This window comes from Narcine bancroftii, chromosome 7 (assembly GCF_036971445.1).
Source record: "Narcine bancroftii isolate sNarBan1 chromosome 7, sNarBan1.hap1, whole genome shotgun sequence".
Lineage (NCBI taxonomy): Eukaryota > Metazoa > Chordata > Chondrichthyes > Torpediniformes > Narcinidae > Narcine > Narcine bancroftii.
Genome location: NC_091475.1, coordinates 196220602 through 196240309, shown reverse-complemented (window position 1 = coordinate 196240309; position 19708 = coordinate 196220602). Strand labels below are relative to the sequence as shown.

Genomic DNA, 19708 nt, shown 5'->3' with positions numbered 1-19708 from the left:
ATTAAATTAGCCAACCCTAGACAGGATGAGCCAACTCTGCATACCAAGAGACTGTAGCCCGGAGAATCAGGAAGGTGCGAATAAGGACAATAGCATGAAGGGACACCGACAGGATACCCCCTGGTCCTCCGTATCCTGGTCCTCCAAGTATACTGAAACTGCACGTAGCCAGGAAGGATTGCCTATGCCAAACCCATCCAGGGGGCAGAAGAATGTAAGGGGGAGGGTATTCTGATACTGAAATTGACTGTATAAAAATTGGGTGAGCCTCAGTGTATGTGTGTATTCCCAAGGTAAAGGGAAACACCCAACTTTGCATTCTTGTTATAATAAATGTTCTTTGTTCTCAATTTTTGTCTCGAGCAATTTCTTTAAAGGTAAATTCTGTTTCTAACAGACTAACTCATTTAATAAACCACCTTGCACTCCATTTAAACCAGCAGTTCTCAGCCTTTTTCTTTTCACTCACATTCCACCTGAGGTATTCCCAATGCCATCTGTGCTCTGTGATTAGTAAGGGATTGTTTAAGGTGGGATATTGGCGTAAAGAAAAATTTGAAAACCACTGTTTTAATTGCCCCTACTTAACTCGTGATGTGCACGGTTTCATAGCTCCAAAGGAAATGGACCAATGGCAATTTTTATCAAGCAAAATATTTCAGTAACAATTGGGTCAACCTTCCTTCCCCCTCACATGCCACCTTAAGCAATCTCTTACTAATCACAGAGCACCAATGGCATTGGAAAAACCTCAGGTGGTATGTGAGTGGAAAAGGTCGAGACCAACTGCTCTGGACCCAATCGTTACTGAAATATTTTGCTTAAGAAAAATTGCCATTGGTCCATTTCCTTGGGAGCTATGAAACCGTGCACATAACGAGTTAATTAGGTACAATTAAAACAATGGTTTTCAACTTTTTATAATCACAGAGCACCTGTGGCATAGGGACTCTTTAAGGTGGTATGTGAGTGAAAAGAAAAAGGTTGAAAACCACCGATTTAAATCCTACCAGTAGGAAATTCAGTTTCACTGTTCCAGACTGGAATTGTAATGTTCCTTTGTCATTAATCGAGTTTGCAATAGTCTTTCATGACACAACTTTAAAAGGCACGGGACAGATTTGTTTTCATTAAAGATAGCTTTTGCTTTTAATTATACAAGTAACAAAAAACATGAACATTCAGTGACTGGCAGAAAACCACACACTGCAGGGGCAAACTGAGTATTACCATTAACAGACCACGATTTCAGTGAGAGAGGTGGGGCACAGGTTACAAAATATTTGCCGGTACTTACTTCCAATGTCAGGGCGGAGCTTTTTGTCATATTCCTTCAGCAAGTTGTTGAGAATTTTTGTCGTATCTCTATCTTGCAATCTTGGACCCAGCACCCACTTCGGGTTCATTGCAAGATCTTCAAAGTCATCGTCGTCAATTTTTCTCGAGCTGCGCAAAAGAAAGTTTGCATTTTGGTTAATATCCGCGGACTTGGGTCGTGCTGCCAAGTGTTGAAGGCGAGCACCGGGGTTCAAACTTTTATAGAATATTACAGCACAGAAACAGGGCCCTACTAATCTGTGGCGACCTATTCTTTTGCCCATTCCCATCGATCTGCACCCCATCCAGAGTCCTCCATACCTCTACCGTCCTGTCTTCAGTGCTAAAATTGAGCCCGCGTTCACCACTGAGGCTTTCACTGCGCCTCGATGTGTGGACATGGGAGAAAACACAGGGCGTCGAAGCTGCGGAATGGGTCGGATACCCATGGCGCTCAGGAACTTTCCTCTAGATCAGTCGGGCAACTGAACAATGAACAGTTTCTCTCTTCTTTCCTCTCATGATGGGGTAGAGGGGTTCTAGCCCGACTTTCCATCTCCACGTACTTCTCAAACAAACTTTTTCTCTCGGCCAAAGTTGAGGACAAGAGTTCGACCTTGTCTGCGGCGCTAGCAAATGCAGATGGGGAAAAAGGGGTGGGGTGGGGAATCATTTGCAATTATGTGTTTTGTGGTCACTCCTTCCAATCAGCGCTTTGCAATCCTTGTCATTTAAGACCATCCCGTGTCACACGTAGGAAATATTGTGCCCGATTCGGAATGTCAGACTGTCGACTCCAGATAGAAAAGAGAATTTCAGGTAGCTCCAATCTGTCCGAGGTAACTGAGAGTGAATTAACAATGCCCTTCTAACCTAATGCCCTTCTAACCCTCATGTTACGACTTCCACGACAGAAAGAAAATATCAGTTCTGATAGATCTTTGTTGTAAAATACTGGCAGCCCGCTTGATTGCCGCAAGATTAATTGCCATCATTCCCCAAATTATGGTTCAATAATGAATATTAAATCGTTCTGTTGCCCCCCACTCCTATGACCCAAGGAAGCTGACCACGGTCGGCAATTCCGTGCAAGGATTTGCAGTTGGAAACCCGCCCTTCTACGGAGTTACAGAGTTGTTCAATCCCCTCTCAACACGAAGGCAAATTAGAAATCTGATCGCCAGGTGAGCCGGCTCTCTTTGAAGTATTTGAACGGCGTCCTCGCTGCCGGGGACTGTGTGTTTAACCCTTTGTTAATTTCCCCATACCGTGGTGAACTGCAGAGAGAAGTCCGAAGTATTAACCCCCAGCCCTTTCCCCGACTCCCTCCAGCCCCCTATTCCCACCACACAAGCCAGAAGGGGAAGGAATTATGTTCCGCTACCGTGTGCCGACACCTTGCATGGAGACATCATCAATTCAACTGCGACATCAGAGATATTAAAGTCAAACCTCCAGTCCGCCCGGATTTCGCCCGCTTGAACCTTTCCCAACTTTTGCACAACAGCCTCCGCTGTTCCAACGAACCCAGCCGTGCAAACACTCAAACACACACAACACCACACACGCATGAAAGCAAGACGGCTTTCCTCGGTTGTTTTTCTTTTGGTTTTAAATGCACTTGCTTACCAAGCTCGGAAAACTGAAAGAAGAAAGAAAGCTGCGAGCAGTTTGGTTGGCATAGCTGATGGAGACGTGAAGGAAGCAGCAAGCCGTCAGATGCCCGGGGAAAGTACGCTGGAGAGAGAGAAAAGGGGCGAAGAGTTTGCCGAATAAGCGGCGGCTGCCTCCCACTATCTTGTCAGTTCGGGACCATCCACGGTCACAGCGGAGATCTGGAAGAGACGTCGGCGGTTCCAGAGCCAGCCATAAATCACACACGCACCTACGACAGGTGTGAGCGTTTCTGAACAGCTCCAGTACTCTCTCCTCCACCCAGGGTCGAGTGCTCGACGGCGACTAGCCCCTCCTCGATGCAGAACCCCCGAGTTCGACGCTTCCTTCCCACCTCATTCGGGGTTTTGGCCATGCGAGTGGAAGTGACAGAGCAACCAAGTGGCTCGAACCCCCCTTTTGCCCATTATTCCAGCCGACAGGAGTCCCATTGGATTATCTCATCCCTGATCGCCCGGTTAGTTTGAGGAACTCAATCGAGGTACCGTCTTCCCGTGGACTATTTAACGGCATCGATGCGTGGGGATGTGTGTGTGTGTGTCTGCGAAGAGCATGTATGCATGACTGTGCATGTGTGTGAGGCGTGCACGCATGGCCCGTGGATGTCCCTGCTGTTTATGCGCGATGAGAGCAATCTTCTTCGTGGGTTTTTTTGATTGATTACGAAATCAAATGAGGCTCTTGGACAGGGAGCCCGTTCGAAAGAGCTGACAATTTGGGTGATGAGACTGCTTTCAGTCTGAAGTCGCATCTATCTCTGCCTCCGTTCGCCTGTGTTCATTCTCCGTGAAATCTGTTGCGCTTTCCAGGGAAGTTGATCAACAAGCGGCCAAGTCCTCCCGGAATAGGTTCTCAATAAGTCTGTAAAGTGCCATCCAATGGATTATTTCAGGCCGACTTGGGTGCCTTCTTTGCATGGCTCAGTCCCCGGCCACCCAATAGCCAGTGCTTCGAGAAGGCACTTATCTGCAAAAAAAAAACTGCTATAATTTGGAAACTTTTGGAATATTTTGCTAACTCGACCATCGCTGGCTGGGGAATCAGTCGGTGGGCCAACCCAATCTTGTAAGAATGTGGAATTCAACGCAAGTCGGTGGTGAATTACTCCATTAGTTTTGTTTTGCTTGCTTAGGTGGCGGCGGGAAGGCGTGAATGGAAATGACTTTTTGCTCCTTCTCCCCAGGCTCCCGGCGACGAGGGGGAGGGTCAGTCAACAGCCCGGCCCTAACTAATTGTTGCTGTCTGGAGCGGAGAGCGAGCAGGAGAGGGACGTGGACCACACTTGCCCTGAAGTGTCAACAGCTGATGCGTGGTCATCCGCAGCTTCAGGGCAGGCTGGTTGAGATGAACAGGTAAGTGACTTGAGGCGAATCAGTCCGATGTTTGACATTCCGAGACCTGGGTGCGGAGCAGGAGCTGGTGGGAGAGATTCGGCATTGGACAGAGGTCTTGGAGTGTACTCTGTACCCCGTCCTAATGTCCAATTAAAGCAAGCTCACGATTTGGGGGGGGGGGGGGGGTCCTCTCGAATTATTGAAGGAGGTCAGAAAATATTCAATTGCGCACGTCGGTCGATCTCCGGGCTTGTGTAGGGGAAGAGAGAGAGAGAATTCACAGGTTGATTGGTGTATTGAAACGTTCAAACTTCAAAGCAATCTGGAAGTAAGGCTGTTTTTTTACGCTATGGATCGCTCATCTAAGCTGTCTTTCAAACGTGCACAGCGCAAGGTGGAAACGATAACACCGTGTGACAGAGAGGGTCTCTTGCCTCAATCTTTGAATGCTGAGCTTTTATTTAAACTCTCATTTCATAATCTATATTGCAGGCAGAATGTCAAGCTCTAAAAATCTCAAATATGCCCATAAATATGGAGTTGGGACAGAAACACACACAAACCTAGAGTTCTCGCTGTGCATTCTGACCAATTTGTAATCGCAGACAACGTTCCTCGTTTGGGAATGAATTGTAAGAGACTTTGAAGGGGTTTGCGGGTTCACTTTGACTCTCTGCGAATGAACCTGAGGGACTTGCAGAGGGAAGAGGTGGTCCGCAGGCTTCATAAAACGCCACGGGGCGGGAATGGATCTTTCAGTCCCGAAAAGCTTTCGCTTGCCGGACTGTTTTGGGGGAATGAACCTCTGGCGGCGGAGGTAAGAAATGCTCCGATCTCCATTTCACGTGGCTGGACTGTGACAGAGAGAGAGAGACGTTGGTGGGGGGGTTGTCCACAGCCCGAGACCTTCTGAACATCAGGAGGAGGGTTTGCGCCGCTGGTGCCATCCACCACCATAAATGGAGCGCAGTTGGAGGATTCCCGTCCATGGAAGCAGACTGCGGAATCCCCCCACACTGAGACGCTCCGAATCACCGACAAGGAGGTGGATTCCAAGGCACGGACGTTTATTCGAGAGTAATCTCTCTGGTGTGATTTTTATGGGGGGGGGGGAGATTGTTATTTTCTTTTGTTTACGCGGGAATGTCTGGTTACTAAACGCTGTAGAAACACACACTGGAGGAACTCAGCAGATCTCGTAGAGTCCACAGGGTGTAAAATATATATTTACAGACGTTTTGGGTCTGAGCCCTTCTTCGAGTAATAGGAAAGGGTCCTCCCGGGAAGGAGTCCAGGCCAACAAAAGGTGTTCATTGGACATGATCAGAGGAAAGGTGAGAATTGATTTTGGCTCTGTGAAAGGAGTCTGAGGGGAAAAGGAAGAGATGCACAGAACTGGGGGGAGGGGGGCAACAGGGGTAAAAGGTAACTGAATGGTGCAGACACACAAAATACGACGGTGGGTTAACCAGCCCACGACTTTGCAAACACATTTGTGCACTCGACCGTCGCATCTGCCCACTTTCGTCTGGATGTCATCTGAAAGCAACTTCGGGACGGCAGCGGGAGGATGGAGCACACCCTGACGCAAAGTTAAACACGTCCCGGTGGCTCCATTCCGAACCGAGTCCAACCCAGGACTCTCTGCAGTCGTTCCTGAAGCCGCAGCATAGATGTGGGAAGCCCCACGTCGAGTGGTTGATCAGAAATAAGAGATGCCCGTGGCGTAAGTGCGTGTATGTGTCGCGTTCCCAGTCCCCTTGGTGGAACTGTTGACACCCCTGCTCTCGAAGATCCGACTGAACACTGGAATATTGCTCTCTAAAATGTTAACAGATTCAAAACGTCTTCACAGCCCAGCGTTATTGCTGCAATAAAAATTTAGATGTATCAAAAATTTCTTGCGTTTTAAACCCGCAGTGAAACCTAAAGGTGGTAAATATGCTCTTAAAACTGGTGGATCGTCACCGTTCTATTACAGAACACAGCGTAACACTTTAAGCCTAATTAACTAATTGGTTGGATCCCATCATAACGACTATTCACAAATGGGTCTTCTTGAATGGGCCAATGGAACCTAGTTGTCTCCAAACACTGTCTAGACAGAGTGAATGTAAGTCGGCTTTTTTTCCACTGAGAGGAGGTGAGATACAATCCAGAAGGCATGGGTTAAGGTTGAAAGGGGAAAAGTGTAGGGGGAACTTCTTCACACAGAGCATAATGAGTGGGTGGAAGGAGTGAAGTAGTGAAAGCGGGCTCAATTTTAATGTGGAAAGAAATTTGGACAGATCCATGGATGGGAGGAATGTGGAGGGCAGTGGACTGGGGCAGGTCAGTGGGACTAGGCAGAATAATGGTCTGGCACAGACTAGTAGGGCTGAAGGGCCTGTTTTCTGTGCTGTAATGTTTAATGCTTCTAACTGGTAACTGGTTAATTAGATCCATCGTTATTTAAATTGTTTTAATAACATGGTCAGTTGATTCAATTTAACAATTGCTATGTATTGAGAGGAAGCCTCACCTGATCTGTGATCTGGCATGCTTTGAATTGAATAGCAACAGTTTTACAGAACATGACAGCACAACGATATTGTGCCAACTATAATTTACAACATATAGGATGGATCCTAATGATGTGTCCTGAAATTGGGCAACTGGCTTCCAATTGGTCAAAATGATAAGAAAAAAAAAGTTGGTAATGTTTGCACAGCCAAAAACTCTCCTCATATCTACGCCTAGACCAGGAACCCACCAAACATCATCAGGATATTTCTCCCATTATCATGAGGGATTTCATTGCTTTAGATGATCTTTCCACCATGCTTCCAACCTGATTGTCAGCTTCTGTCCCCTACCCAAGATTCACATGCAGGGCTGCCTGGCAGGCCCTCCATTTCTGCGTATTCCTACCACACCAAATTCAAATCCTCCTACCTTGACTCATATCATTCTACCATTCGTTTTGCAGTCCCTTCTCACCTGCATCCAGGAAACCTTGAGTAACCATGGAAAGAAACTGTTCTTCAACCTGGTGGTTCTGGCTCTGATCCTCCTGCATCTTTTTACCGACCGAAGCATCTGAGAGATGCTGTGTGCGGGGTGGAAGGGTTCCTCAATGATTTTGTGTGCCCTCTTCAGACGATGATGCTGGTGGACAGGGAAAGATTGTGGGGAGAGAAGGAGAAGGGGCTAGTGGGGGGGGAGCATTGGGGTCAGGTGGGGGAGGAGTGAGGGAGGGAGAGAGAGGGGGAGAGGGGAAGGAAAGGGGGTGAAGGAGGAAGGGAGAGGGAATTGGGAGGAATGGGGTGAGGAAACCACCTTTATGTAAACTTCAATTTCTTTGTCCCAACTGCCTCACCTTTCAATTTATTTTTCACTCTCCTATCCTGTACATCACCAGACAGGTGTGTAAATTGTTATGTGTGCTAAATATGTCACACAAAAAAAAACTTTAAGGTAGAACTTGTATTTGCTAAGTATCTTTTAAATGATTGGTCATCAAAGACACAATAATTTGTGGAGTACATTCTCAAAGAAGCTTAACATGTTAGAAATGCTCAGTGAGCAGGTCACATGAGACTGCGAAGAAAGAAATAATTGATATTTCTGATATTTCATTGGCTGCTTTTGAATTCTAAGTGCTGTAGCCAACTAGATTCCCCTGTCAATCAAACCTAACGGCCACACTTGTGGAGGTTACTGGAATGATATTGTGTGCAGACTTTGTATGCGACTAATCTCCACTTACTGCATTTTTTTTCCCTGGAGAATTTACTCCATTTCTATTGGAAGAGACTAGATTCTCTTCCTTTGGCTCTTTAAACATTTTTTTTTACTTTGAATTGATAGATAGTTTTCTGAGTGTCATCTGCCATCCCATTCTCAATTCTTTTGATGATAGTTGTCATTGTTCTCCAAAAGGCAACAGGCAATTCTGCAGACAGTATAGATATTAAAACAATTGATCCATTTTAGTGATCAAAACAAAAAACTGCAGATGCTGAAAACCTGAAATAAAAATGGAAAATGCTAGAAAAGCTTAAAAGTCGATAGAGCCTAACAGCATGGAAACAAGCCCAATAGTCCGGCTTGTCCATGCTGCACAAAGTGCCCTCTTACTTTAGTCCCTCTTGCCCTCATTAGGCCAATGCCCCTTCCAATCCATAAAACCACAAGACATAGGAGCAGAAATAGGCTCTTCAGCCCATCCACTCTGCTCCACAATTCAATCATGAGCTGATCCATTTTTCTACTCTGCCCTACTGCCCTGCATTCGCCTCATAACCTTTGACTCCCTGGTTAATCAATAACCCATCAATCTCTGCCTTAAATACACCCAATGACTTAGTCTCCACAATGACCTGTGGCAACAAATTCCATTGATTTTCCACCCTCTGGTGAAAGAAATTACTTTGCATCTCTGTTCTAAATGGAAGTCTTTCAAAACTGAATTTGTGCCCTCTTGTCCTGCACTCTCCTACCATGGGAAATAACATTTCTACATTTACTCTTACCATGTCTTTCAAAATTCAGTATGTTTGAATGAAATTCCCCTTCATTCTCCTAAATTCCAACAAGTACGGGCCAACAGCTGTCAAACACTCCTCATATGATAATGCTTTCATTCCTGGAATCATCCTTGTGAACCTCCTCTGAACTCTTCCCAATGTCAGCGCATCCTTTCTTAAATGAGGAGCTCAAAACTGCTCACAGTGAGGGCCAAATGAGGTCTCACCAATACCATACAAAGCCTCAACATCCCAGCTCCCTTATTTCTGTTCCTCTTGAATGATAGCATTTCATTATCCTTCTTCACCACTGACTCATCTTGAAAGTTTACCTTTAGGCTATCCTGCACGATGACTCCTAGGTCCCGTTGTATTTCCATTTTTTTCCCCATTTAGAATATTGTCAGCCTTTTTATTTTTCCTTCCAAAATGATGACCATACACTTTCCAACATTCTATTTCATTTGCCACTTGTTTGTCCTTTTTCCTAAACTATCCAAGTCCTTCTGCAGCCTCCCTGTTTCCTGAACATGACCTGCTCCTCCATGTACATTTGTATCATCTCAAACTTGGCAACAAAGCCATTCATTTCAGAATCTGAATCATTAATATACAACTTAAAACAAAGCAGCCCCAACACTGACACCTGTTGAACACTGCAAGAAACTCACAGCCAACCAGATCATGATCTCTGTATTCCAAATCTCTACATCCTGCCAATCAGCCAGTGCTCTACCCATGCTAGTACGCAGGGCCGGCTTTAAACCTATTTGACCAATTTTATCAAATTGGACCCCGTGTACGTGTTTGAGCCCAGGCCTTGAACAGAGAACATTGTGACGGACTTCGTTTAAACTGGTAAGAAAATAATAATGCTATAGGCCTTATAAACTGAGGGATTTGTCAGTGAACTCGTGAAGTTAGTGCCCTTAATTGATCGTGTTATCTCAGTGAAATATTTTTAGGAAATATATCTTCGATTAAACTACTGGCTATAGGCCTCCTTTGTCTCCCTAGCCAAAAATTTCATATTTCGTATTCATTTCACCCAGTAAAATAGATGTATTCCGGAGCTGATGAAGCATCTCTTACTATTATCAAGATCAAATCAGGCTATAGGCTACTCAATAAGAGAACTTGCACTTTAATATGAGATTGAGATCGCGTCATGCTAGTCTAGGGTCTAGGCTTAAGCAGTTAGCCTGAACGTAAATAGCCGAGGCCCTAAGCGTAGTATTTCTGACAACGTTAGCAATCGTAGATGGAATTGGTTTGGATATTCGAGTCTTTTAAAGATGAATAACCCCGAAGTTAGGTTAGTTTAAGTTGATCTTTATTAGGCTAGGTTGCTGTGGGGGTTATAGCCTACACCTTTACGAGCTGGTTTACAAGGTTATTCAGCTATAGGGGCATGTACTGTACATCTTGGGGTTATTAATGTCTACAAGATCCAGATATTTTTAGCAAGGCTGCCTCTGTCATTGTTTCACAATTTTGCAGTGGTTTGATTTAGTATCAAAATAGTACTAGGCTACTGTTACTAACTATGCTATTGCACTCCAGGGCCTAATTTAGCCTATTTCATGTTTTTTGGTGATTTGGAACAGGTGCAGTTTAGCTTGACCATGCGGAAATTGTTTTCTTCAGGCGCAAATTTCATCCATTACACGCATCAGTTTTTCCGCCGATAATTCTAGCCAAATATCTAGCGACAAACTAGCGCTAGACATTTGACTACAAAATAAGGTAAAAAAAAAAAGGCAAAATTAAAGTGCATCCCCCGTACTGGAATGTAACCTTAACTAACTAATCTAACTGTTACGAAATAAAGGCAATTCTTACCTTATTCGAAGTTGTCGTCATTCAACAAATCCAAAATTGGTCGCTTGTTTTGCTGTTCTGTGGCATTCACAAGTTAAGAGTTGGGTGCGTTGTTCCAAGGTCAGCAGCTGACGTTGGAACCACGTAAAGCTAATGAGCAAAATGATGTGGGATTGACGTTGGTTTCTTACATTGAACCAACGACGACGACATCGTTCCACTGTTGGAACGACGTAGACATGTTATCAGGGATGTCGATGACAACATCGTTCCACTGTTGGAACAACGTAGACCTGTTATCAGGGATGTCGATGACAACATCGTTCCACTGTTGGAACAACGTAGACCTGTTATCATGGATGTCGAGTCTAATTTTATAACAAATTGCTAACGTCAAGTTTTTTGTGTAATTTTAAGTCTAAACATTTTAAAATATACTTTTTTTTACCTTGAAAATATAGCCCAGAGAATTAGCAGCTTAAAAATTGTATGTCATTTTACATGATAAGAACAAGCAGAGATAGAGACAAAGGGCGTAAGTATTTAAGCGGCAACCAGAAACGAGCACTGGCCAAGGGTAACGTAGGTGAAAATGAAGATCATAGAGGTGCTATCACAAAATTCCTTGTCACCCCATCTTTGAAGCGGCCATGTATTGAGGATGAAGAAAACAAAAACAATTCAGAAAATATCAACACAGCCTTGAGTCCAAGTACAGTTGATGAACACAATGATGAAATCGATAACAAGTTAGAAAAGGATGACACAGCTGTGAATCAAATTGAAGACGATCTCAATACACCAGAAGACAGTGCAAAAGCGGAAAGTCCACTTATAGCCGAAAAAGACCAAGCCCAAACATCACGCAATGATGGATCATCCATGAGTACAGTTGTAATTAACATTGATGATGACCCAGCTAAATGGCCAGCATATATAAATCAAAATGTAAGAGATTATTTAACAATGAAAGGTCCTCCTATTCCAGTGAACAACTTTCCACGAAATGAAAGGGGATTGTGTTTTTCGAAGTTTCACTGTAAGAGGAAACTTTCAAATGGGGAGTGTGTTGAAAGACTTTGGATGATATACTCTCAGTCGGCTGATAGAATTTATTGCTTTTATTGTAAACTTTTTAGTAAGAACACAACCAGCGCATTATCAACAAGTGGATTCAACAACTGGTCTAATCTTCATACAGGGTTGTGTGAGCATGAAAATTCTAAAAACCATTTGGAAGCCACATGGAGTTTCTGGGAGTTACACCAAAGACTTTGTAGGGGACAGACAATTGACAAAGAACTTGAAATAATCGGGAGGAGTCACGTGATGGAGTAGTGGCCGGACGGTGAACTCCAGACCTCTCCAGAAAAGTCGGGAAAAACAAGGGAAAACACAAAGGCACAGAAATAAAAGTTAAAGAAACGTGAGTATAAAGGTGGAAAGAAGATGGCGACAAAAAAAGAAAAATCAAAATCAACAGTAAGAAGAGAGGCCTTACCTGTCCGAAGAGGCCCGCTGTGGAGAGAGAAGCCCGCTTCCTCAGGTCGGTAGAAATAGAACTACAAAAATGGCTCGCTGAGCCGAGTAAAAGTGCGCAATCGCGCATGAAAAAAAACACACCGACGGGAGGGGGGACCAGCTGGGGAGTCGATCTCCACAGCCGGCAACGACAGCTGCAGAACACCTGCAGCAAGAAGAGAACACAGAAGACAATGGAAACAAGAAAGAAGAGAAGAAAAGGGCAACAAAGAAACAACAGATGGCCAACCCAGAGGAAGAAGAGGAGGAAGAGTACAGTGAAATAGAAGAAGGGAAAGGCAAGGTAAAGGATATACTTTCTCTTGTTAGAGGATACATGGAGTCATTTAAAGAATGGCAGACACAGGAATTTAATGATTTAAGAAGAAGAATAAACAACACAGAAGAGAAAATGAACAAAATAGATATGACCTTAACAGAAATGGGAAAGAAAATGGACAAGATGGAAGAGCGGGCAGTAGCAGCAGAAATGGAGGTAGAAGACTTAAAAAAGAAATTGGAGGAATCTAATAAAAAAGCTATAGAGACACAAGAATTGTTAGCTCAAAAAATAGATATAATGGAAAATTATAACAGAAGAAATAACATAAAGATAGTGGGCCTTAAGGAAGATGAAGAAGGCAAGAATATGAGGGAGTTTATAAAAGATTGGATCCCTAAGACCCTAGGATGTCCAGAACTACAGCAAGAAATGGAAATAGAAAGGGCACATAGAGCATTGGCCTCTAAACCACAACCACAACAAAAACCAAGATCTATTTTAGTAAAATTCCTAAGATATACTACAAGAGAAAAGGTACTGGAGAAGACAATGGAAAAAGTAAGAGAGGGCAACAAACCACTGGAGTATAAAGGGCAAAAAATCTTCATTTATCCAGATATAAGTTTTGAACTCCTAAAGAAGAGAAAGGAGTTCAATACAGCAAAGGCGATTTTATGGAAGAAAGGGTATAAATTTATACTAAAGCATCCAGCGGTATTGAAAATATTTATTCCAGGACAACAAAACAGACTATTCTTGGATCCAGAAGAAGCACGAAAATTTGCAGAACAATTACAAAAATAGACTGAGGGATGAAGACGGGTAATGAGAGTAAAAGTGATCACGATTGATATGTATGTGGGTAAAGAGGTATAAGAGTGAATAGATACAATGTGCATACGTGAATGTATCTGTACTTAGAGGAAAATATACATAGTATAGACAAGAATTAATAAGGGAAGGTAATGGAATAGAGAGAATAAGGAGGGAATTAAAAGAGTGACCTTTGTTACATATGAAAAGTGAAATCTTTTCTGGGGGGGGCTGGGTGGGGGGAATAGCGGTCACTGCAAAATCAGTTGACGCTTGCGAGTGAATTCGCAAACCCAAATGGAGAGGGGAGATGTGGTTGTCCGACAAGGGATAAAGGACAACTCAGGAGGGGAAGGCAAGATTGGGGATAAAGAAGATATAAATAGGAGAATAAGGAAAATGTTTGATGTTGTAGGAATGTTGTCTTATAAAGAGTTTAAAATAAGAAAACAGAAATGGAAAAGGAGGAAAGGTAATGATGGAAAAATGGAAAGAGAAGATAAACAAAGTATAAAATGGCTACACTCAACTATATGACTTTAAATATTAATGGAATACATAACCAAATTAAAAGGAAGAAACTACTAAATTTACTGAAAAAGGAAAAAATTGATATAGCATTTATCCAAGAAACACACTTAACTGAATTGGAGCACAAGAAATTAAAGAGAGATTGGGTAGGACATATAACAGCAGCATCGTATAATTCAAAAGCAAGAGGAGTGGCTATATTAATTAATAAAAATGTGCCATTTAAAATAGAAGAGGAAATAATAGATCCAGCAGGGAGATATGTTATGATAAAATGTCAGCTCCTAAGTAACATTAAAAACAAAGAATTTGGAATTGATTTGGAGGATGCACAAAAAAGATTTGTTAAGATAGCCCTAGCCGTAGCAAAAAAATGTATTATGTCAACCTGGAAATTGGAAGATAATTTGAAAATACAACAATGGTATATAGAAATGAATAAATGTATTCCATTAGAAAAAATAACATATAGTTTAAGAAATAATATTGAAATATTCGAACAAATATGGGAGCCTTACATTAAATACAATAGCGAAAACCTACCGGGGACAAACATTACCTAAGTTGATGGAAGGAGAAGGAAAGAAAAGAATGGACTCAGTAGAATTTCTGGTGTAATTTTGTTGAATGACAACATTGTCTGACGGGTTTAATGCAACCTAGATTATATACCTAAAATGGATGAGGGGGGGCGGGTGGGGGGGTGGCTTGGGAGGAGGGAGGGGGGGGGGAGAAAAAGTCACTGTATATGTGTGAAAAAGAAAAAGTGTATATCATGGCTAATGTGATTTATGGTGTGAAAAATTTTAAAAAAAAGAACTTGAAATAATCGTCAATGAACATGCAAAGCACTGGCAGCAAGTATTCAAAAGGCTAGTAGCAATAGCGCAGTTTCTTGCTGAGAGAAATCTAGCATTTAGAGGAACAGAGGAAAAAGTTGGTAATGAGAGTGTACACAATGGAAACTTTTTAGGTCTTGTTGAGCTCTTTGGAAAGTTTGACCCTGTTCTTGAAGAACATTTGCGAAAAGTCAAAACCCACAAAATTCATAATCACTATTTGGGAAAAGATACCCAGAATGAACTTCTAGACATTACAGCTACAACTGTTTTGAATGAGATACTGAAACGAGTAAAAGCAGCTAAGTACTACGCCATAATTTTAAACTGCACACCTGATACGAGTCACCAAGAGCAAATGTCTCTAACGATCAGGTATGTGTCTGATGGTCACTTGGCTCCTTCAGGTGTTTATGAACATTTCATAAAGTTTATGCAGGTTGAAAGTAGCACAGGAGAAGATTTATATAAAACATTATTAAACACACTGAAGGAATTAAATTTAGAGGTGAAAGATATTCGAGGCCAAGGCTATGTCAACGGTAGCAACATGAAAAATCACACATCTGGAGTGCAAGCACGACTGTTGAAGGATAACTCAAGAGCTTTCTTTGTACCCTGTGCATGTCACAATTATGACCTTTTACTCGGAGATGTAGCCAAGTGTTGTCCAGATGCTATAACATTTTTTGGGATCTTGCAAAGGAGCTACATACTGTTCTTAGTATCAACTAAGAGGTGGGCAGTTTTTATCAAACATGTACCCGGGTTATCAGTGAAACCCTTGAGCAACACAAGGTGATAGAGTCAGATTGATAGTGTTAAAGCTGTTCGTTATCAGGTTGGAGAAGTATATGATGCACTTGTGGAAATATCAGAGATAACAGATGAGACCAAGGTAAAAGCAGAAGGTGAATCTTTAGCAAAGCAGCTAAAAGGCTACAAACGTTTAGTTTCTTTGATATTTTGGCATGAAGTACTTTTTAAAGTTAACTATGTAAGCAAGGAACTACAAGGTGAAACAAAGGACATTGATGAAGGCATGGAGTCATTTGAAAAACTATTATCATGGCTGAGAATTTATAGAGAGGGCGGTTTTAATGATGTCCTAATAGGCGCAAATGAATTGGCTGAAGCTGTTGAATTACCATTGGAGTTTAGACAATTCCAAGAAAAAAAACTACAGAGAAGGAAGAGAATGTTTTCATATGAGGGAAAAGATCAAGCTTTAGCTGATCCAAAAGAAACATACAGAGTTCAGTGCTTCAGCTTAGTGCTAGACAAAGCTATTCAATCTTGAGAGTCTAGATTTAAGCAGCTTAAAAGCCATGTAAAATTATTTGGATTTTAAATAACTTTCAGAGCTGACAAAAGACGGAAATAAGGAAACACACAGCAGACCTTGAAGCAGCTTTAACTGACACCATACTAAATCAGAGCACTGATGAAGGGGTAGTTACTGAAACAACTAAAGTCGTGGATGGTTATCTGTTGGGCGAAGAACTTGAAGCTCTGAAAACTTTTCTTCCCTTCAGTGTCGTTAAGCCTCAAGCTCTGTTTGAATACCTGGTAGTAAACAATCAATTCACAGCATTTCCTAATGTTTTTATTGCTTTGAGGATTTACTTAAATATGCCCGTAACAGTTGCATCGGGCGAAAGAAGTATTTCAAAACTAAAACTGATTAAAACATACTTACGGTCAACAATTTCACAAGAGAGACTAAACAATTTGGCAATGCTATCTATAGAAAATGACATTGCTAAAACCATTGAAATTATTTTGAAAGATTTTGCAAATAAAAAAGCTAGAAAGTCTGTTTCTAAAAGTCCTGGGTATGTCTGTAATTGTCTTAACTTGTATTAAAAAATTAAAACTTTCATATTGTCTTTCAATATTTAGTATATCAAGCACTTAATGCTTTTCAGCTAAGACTGGCATACTACACAAAATATAAAACATCAATTTCGACTTTTGTAGAGGCCCCGCTAACAATTTTCTAATTGGGCCCCACAATTCCTGGCACCAGCCCTACTAGTACGTTTCTTGTTGTACCATGAGAATCTTATCTCGTTAAGTAGCCTCATATGCGGCACCTTGTCAAAGGCCTTCAGTAATTATCCAAATGATTTTTAAAGATATCTAACGTATCTGCCTCCCACTAGATTGTCTGGCTTCTCATTCCACATTCCCACACCCTCTGAGTGAAAAATTGGCCTCTTGCATCCCTTCTAAATCCTCCCCCACTCACCTGATAATTATATATTCATTTAGTTTTAATTTAGTCATACAGCATGGTGACAGGCCATTTTGGCCCACTAGCCCATGTTACCTAATTTACACCCAATTAACCTAACCCCCTGGTACGTTTCAAATGGTGGGAGGAAACTGGAGCCACCAGAGAAAACCCATGCAAACAGGGAGAATGTTCAAACTCCTTACAGAAAGCGCAGGATTCAAATCACTGGCGCTGAGAAGGTGCGGTGCTAACTGTGACACCAACCACGGCCCCTCTCTTTTTTAGATAAGGAAATAGACTGTTTCTATTTACTTCTCAATGCCTCACATAATTTTATAGATTTCAATAAGATCCCTCTCAACTTCAGGGCAAGGTTCTCCAGTCTCCTACAAAAGCTCAACTTCCGTAATCTTCACAACTTCATAAATCTCTTCTGTATGCTTTCTAACTTTATAATATATTTCTTAGAGCTAGGTGACCAAAATTACACACAATATTCCAAGTGCAGCCTAACCAATATCTTATAACTTCAACATGACATTCGTACATGCCCCAACTAATGAAGGCATGCATCCCAAACACATTCTGTCATTGTTAAAGGGCTATGTCACTATATCTCGAGGTCCCTTTGCTCCATAACACTCTTTAAGGCCCTACTATTAACAGAGTACATCCTGCTCCGTTTGATTTACCCAAATGCAGCACCTCATTCTTCTCTAAGTTGAATAGCATCTGCCAATCCTCAGCCCAGTTCCCTATTTACCAATGAACGTCCATGGAGAGAGAAGCTGAGTTTATGTTTCAAACTAATGGCCTGTCATAAAAAAAATGGCATAAATATTAGCAAGGATTTTAGGGAAGAACTTAACTTCTTTTCATGGGGAATGTTTATGTCCCTCTGAGGAGAAGACTCAGTTTAATTTTTGAACTGAAATGGTCATTCTGGTACTGCAGCATTTTCCCTTAATCCTGCACGGAGTTTACTCTCCAGTCTTTTATATAGGGGTGTTGCAGACATTTGTTTCAGTCTGAGAGTTAACATTACATCATATTTAAATTCATATGAAACGGAAAATAAGAAATAGATGTTAGGAAGTGAGGATTAAGTAAGTCTGGTAAATGGATTTTTCTGAGCAAGCGTTGTTGTTTAATGCCAGGGGAGAATTTGTGTGTTTATCTCCTTCAATCCCAACAAATATATGATAAATAATCCATGTTTGAGAATACATTTAATGCTGCAACACATTCTTTGACAGTAGACTTGTTATGATCTGACTTTGCTTCCTGAATTTATAGTGTGATTGTGTTGCAGCCTTTCAGCCATTGTTATTCCCCTGTGTAATTCACAGATAATTGTAATTTATAGCATTTCATTCCTAAGTGTGAAAGATCTGTTATTCATCTTTAGTCCCATCTCTTTACAAACAATGGCCTTTGGCCTACTTGAAGTGAATGAAGCACACCAAAAAAAAAGGCCTGTGGTATTGCCATAGAAAATGGTTGTTTGCAAACCTTGAGTAAAATGTGACTGAAAAGAGGAAAATATGCCTGAGTGTAACCAATTAGAACTGATCCCAGGGTGAAAGCGTTAAAGTAAATATTAATGTTATTGGCAATTAATTGCATTCTTGTTCAAGAACTAATATTCTATGAGGCAGAACTGCCTCTTGACAGATTCACATTGCTCCTTTAAGAACGTGAATGTGATTGCCATTAAATTTTACCCTGGTGTTAATTCATGATTACATTAGCACTCTTTATTCTGGGAAAAAAAAGTACTATATGAAATGCTGCAGCCCATCAATATCAAGAATGTGGTATATGTGGTACAGTGAAGAAATTAAATTACTGTCAGGATTAACAGAATAGAGCACAAGGGAAAAATAGGCTAAATTTCCTTGAAGACCTGTTCCCTATTAAGATCATATCGCACTCCCAACAGTCATCACATTCAATGGTCTCCTTAGAGCAGTGGTTCTCAACATTCCTTTATCCAATAATCTTTTTCCAGTAATCCCTTGCTAACCATAGAGCACCTATGACATAGGAATGCCTAGGAACGTCAAAATATTAATGATATCAGGTAAATATGCTGAACAGTGGAGGACTTTGGTTGCCCTCTCGTGATGTCATAGACAGCCCTTTGGCCCAACTGCCTGCATTTGGTCCCTTTCCTAACCATGTACCTGTCCAAAAAGGCTTTTAAATACCATGAATGCATCCACCTCAATCCCTTCCTCCAGCAGCTCATTCCACAAACATAGCATCCGAATTTTCACTTGCTTTAACAGTTTTACTTTTCCTTCAGCTCTCTTCCCTGATCTAACCAAAGTTCCTTGTTAATTGTTTGGCAGCATTTTCAACATTACATAGTTATAATTTTGTATTGCATTCCAGGTGGGTAAAACACTCTTATGTTGGGATATACTTCAACAAATGGTTTCAAGACAGAAGCTTGTGCCTGCACCTTAGGGTACATTTTAGGTAAGGAAATTTAACTTTAAAACATTCCATGGTACTTGCTTCTCCACTCCTGTCCCACCAATGTGTCATATACAATTCCTGCTTGCCAGCTTTTTAAAAAGCTCATGAAGACAAATTCAGTCACAGAGCCTTCATTGTATGACATTATCGTAAATGGATCAATAAAAAAAACATTACAAGAGGTCCAACGCCTCTATCACCACCACCCCCCCCCCCCCCCCCCCCGCCCCACCAATCTGTGTCTTGTCAAGCTTCACAACTTGTTTTCTTGGAACATGTTTGGATGCTACACCTTTGGTGAACTTTTGGAATAGTGGGCACACACTCTCTGCCATTGCATGGTC

General features: G+C 41.8%; 1 protein-coding gene and 1 long non-coding RNA gene across 2 annotated transcripts in view; one reads left to right on the top strand and one right to left on the bottom strand.

The window, feature by feature from the left end:
- LOC138739574 (gamma-aminobutyric acid receptor subunit gamma-3-like) overlaps nt 1–2790 on the bottom strand; it is a 483253-nt gene extending 480463 nt beyond the window's left edge. The window contains exons 1-2 of the mRNA XM_069891900.1: nt 2702–2790; nt 1298–1446 (exon numbers count right to left, since the gene is read on the bottom strand). Coding sequence (XP_069748001.1) covers nt 1298–1446; nt 2702–2721 — 169 coding nt within the window. The 5' untranslated portion in view covers nt 2722–2790. The remainder of the gene's footprint in view (nt 1–1297; nt 1447–2701) is intronic.
- A 93-nt stretch (nt 2791–2883) lies between these two features.
- On the top strand, nt 2884–19354 carry LOC138739577 (uncharacterized). Its single transcript, XR_011342328.1, has 3 exons — nt 2884–3472; nt 4175–4343; nt 19278–19354. It is a non-coding gene; the product is annotated as an uncharacterized lncRNA (long non-coding RNA).
- Nucleotides 19355–19708: the final 354 nt, after the last annotated feature.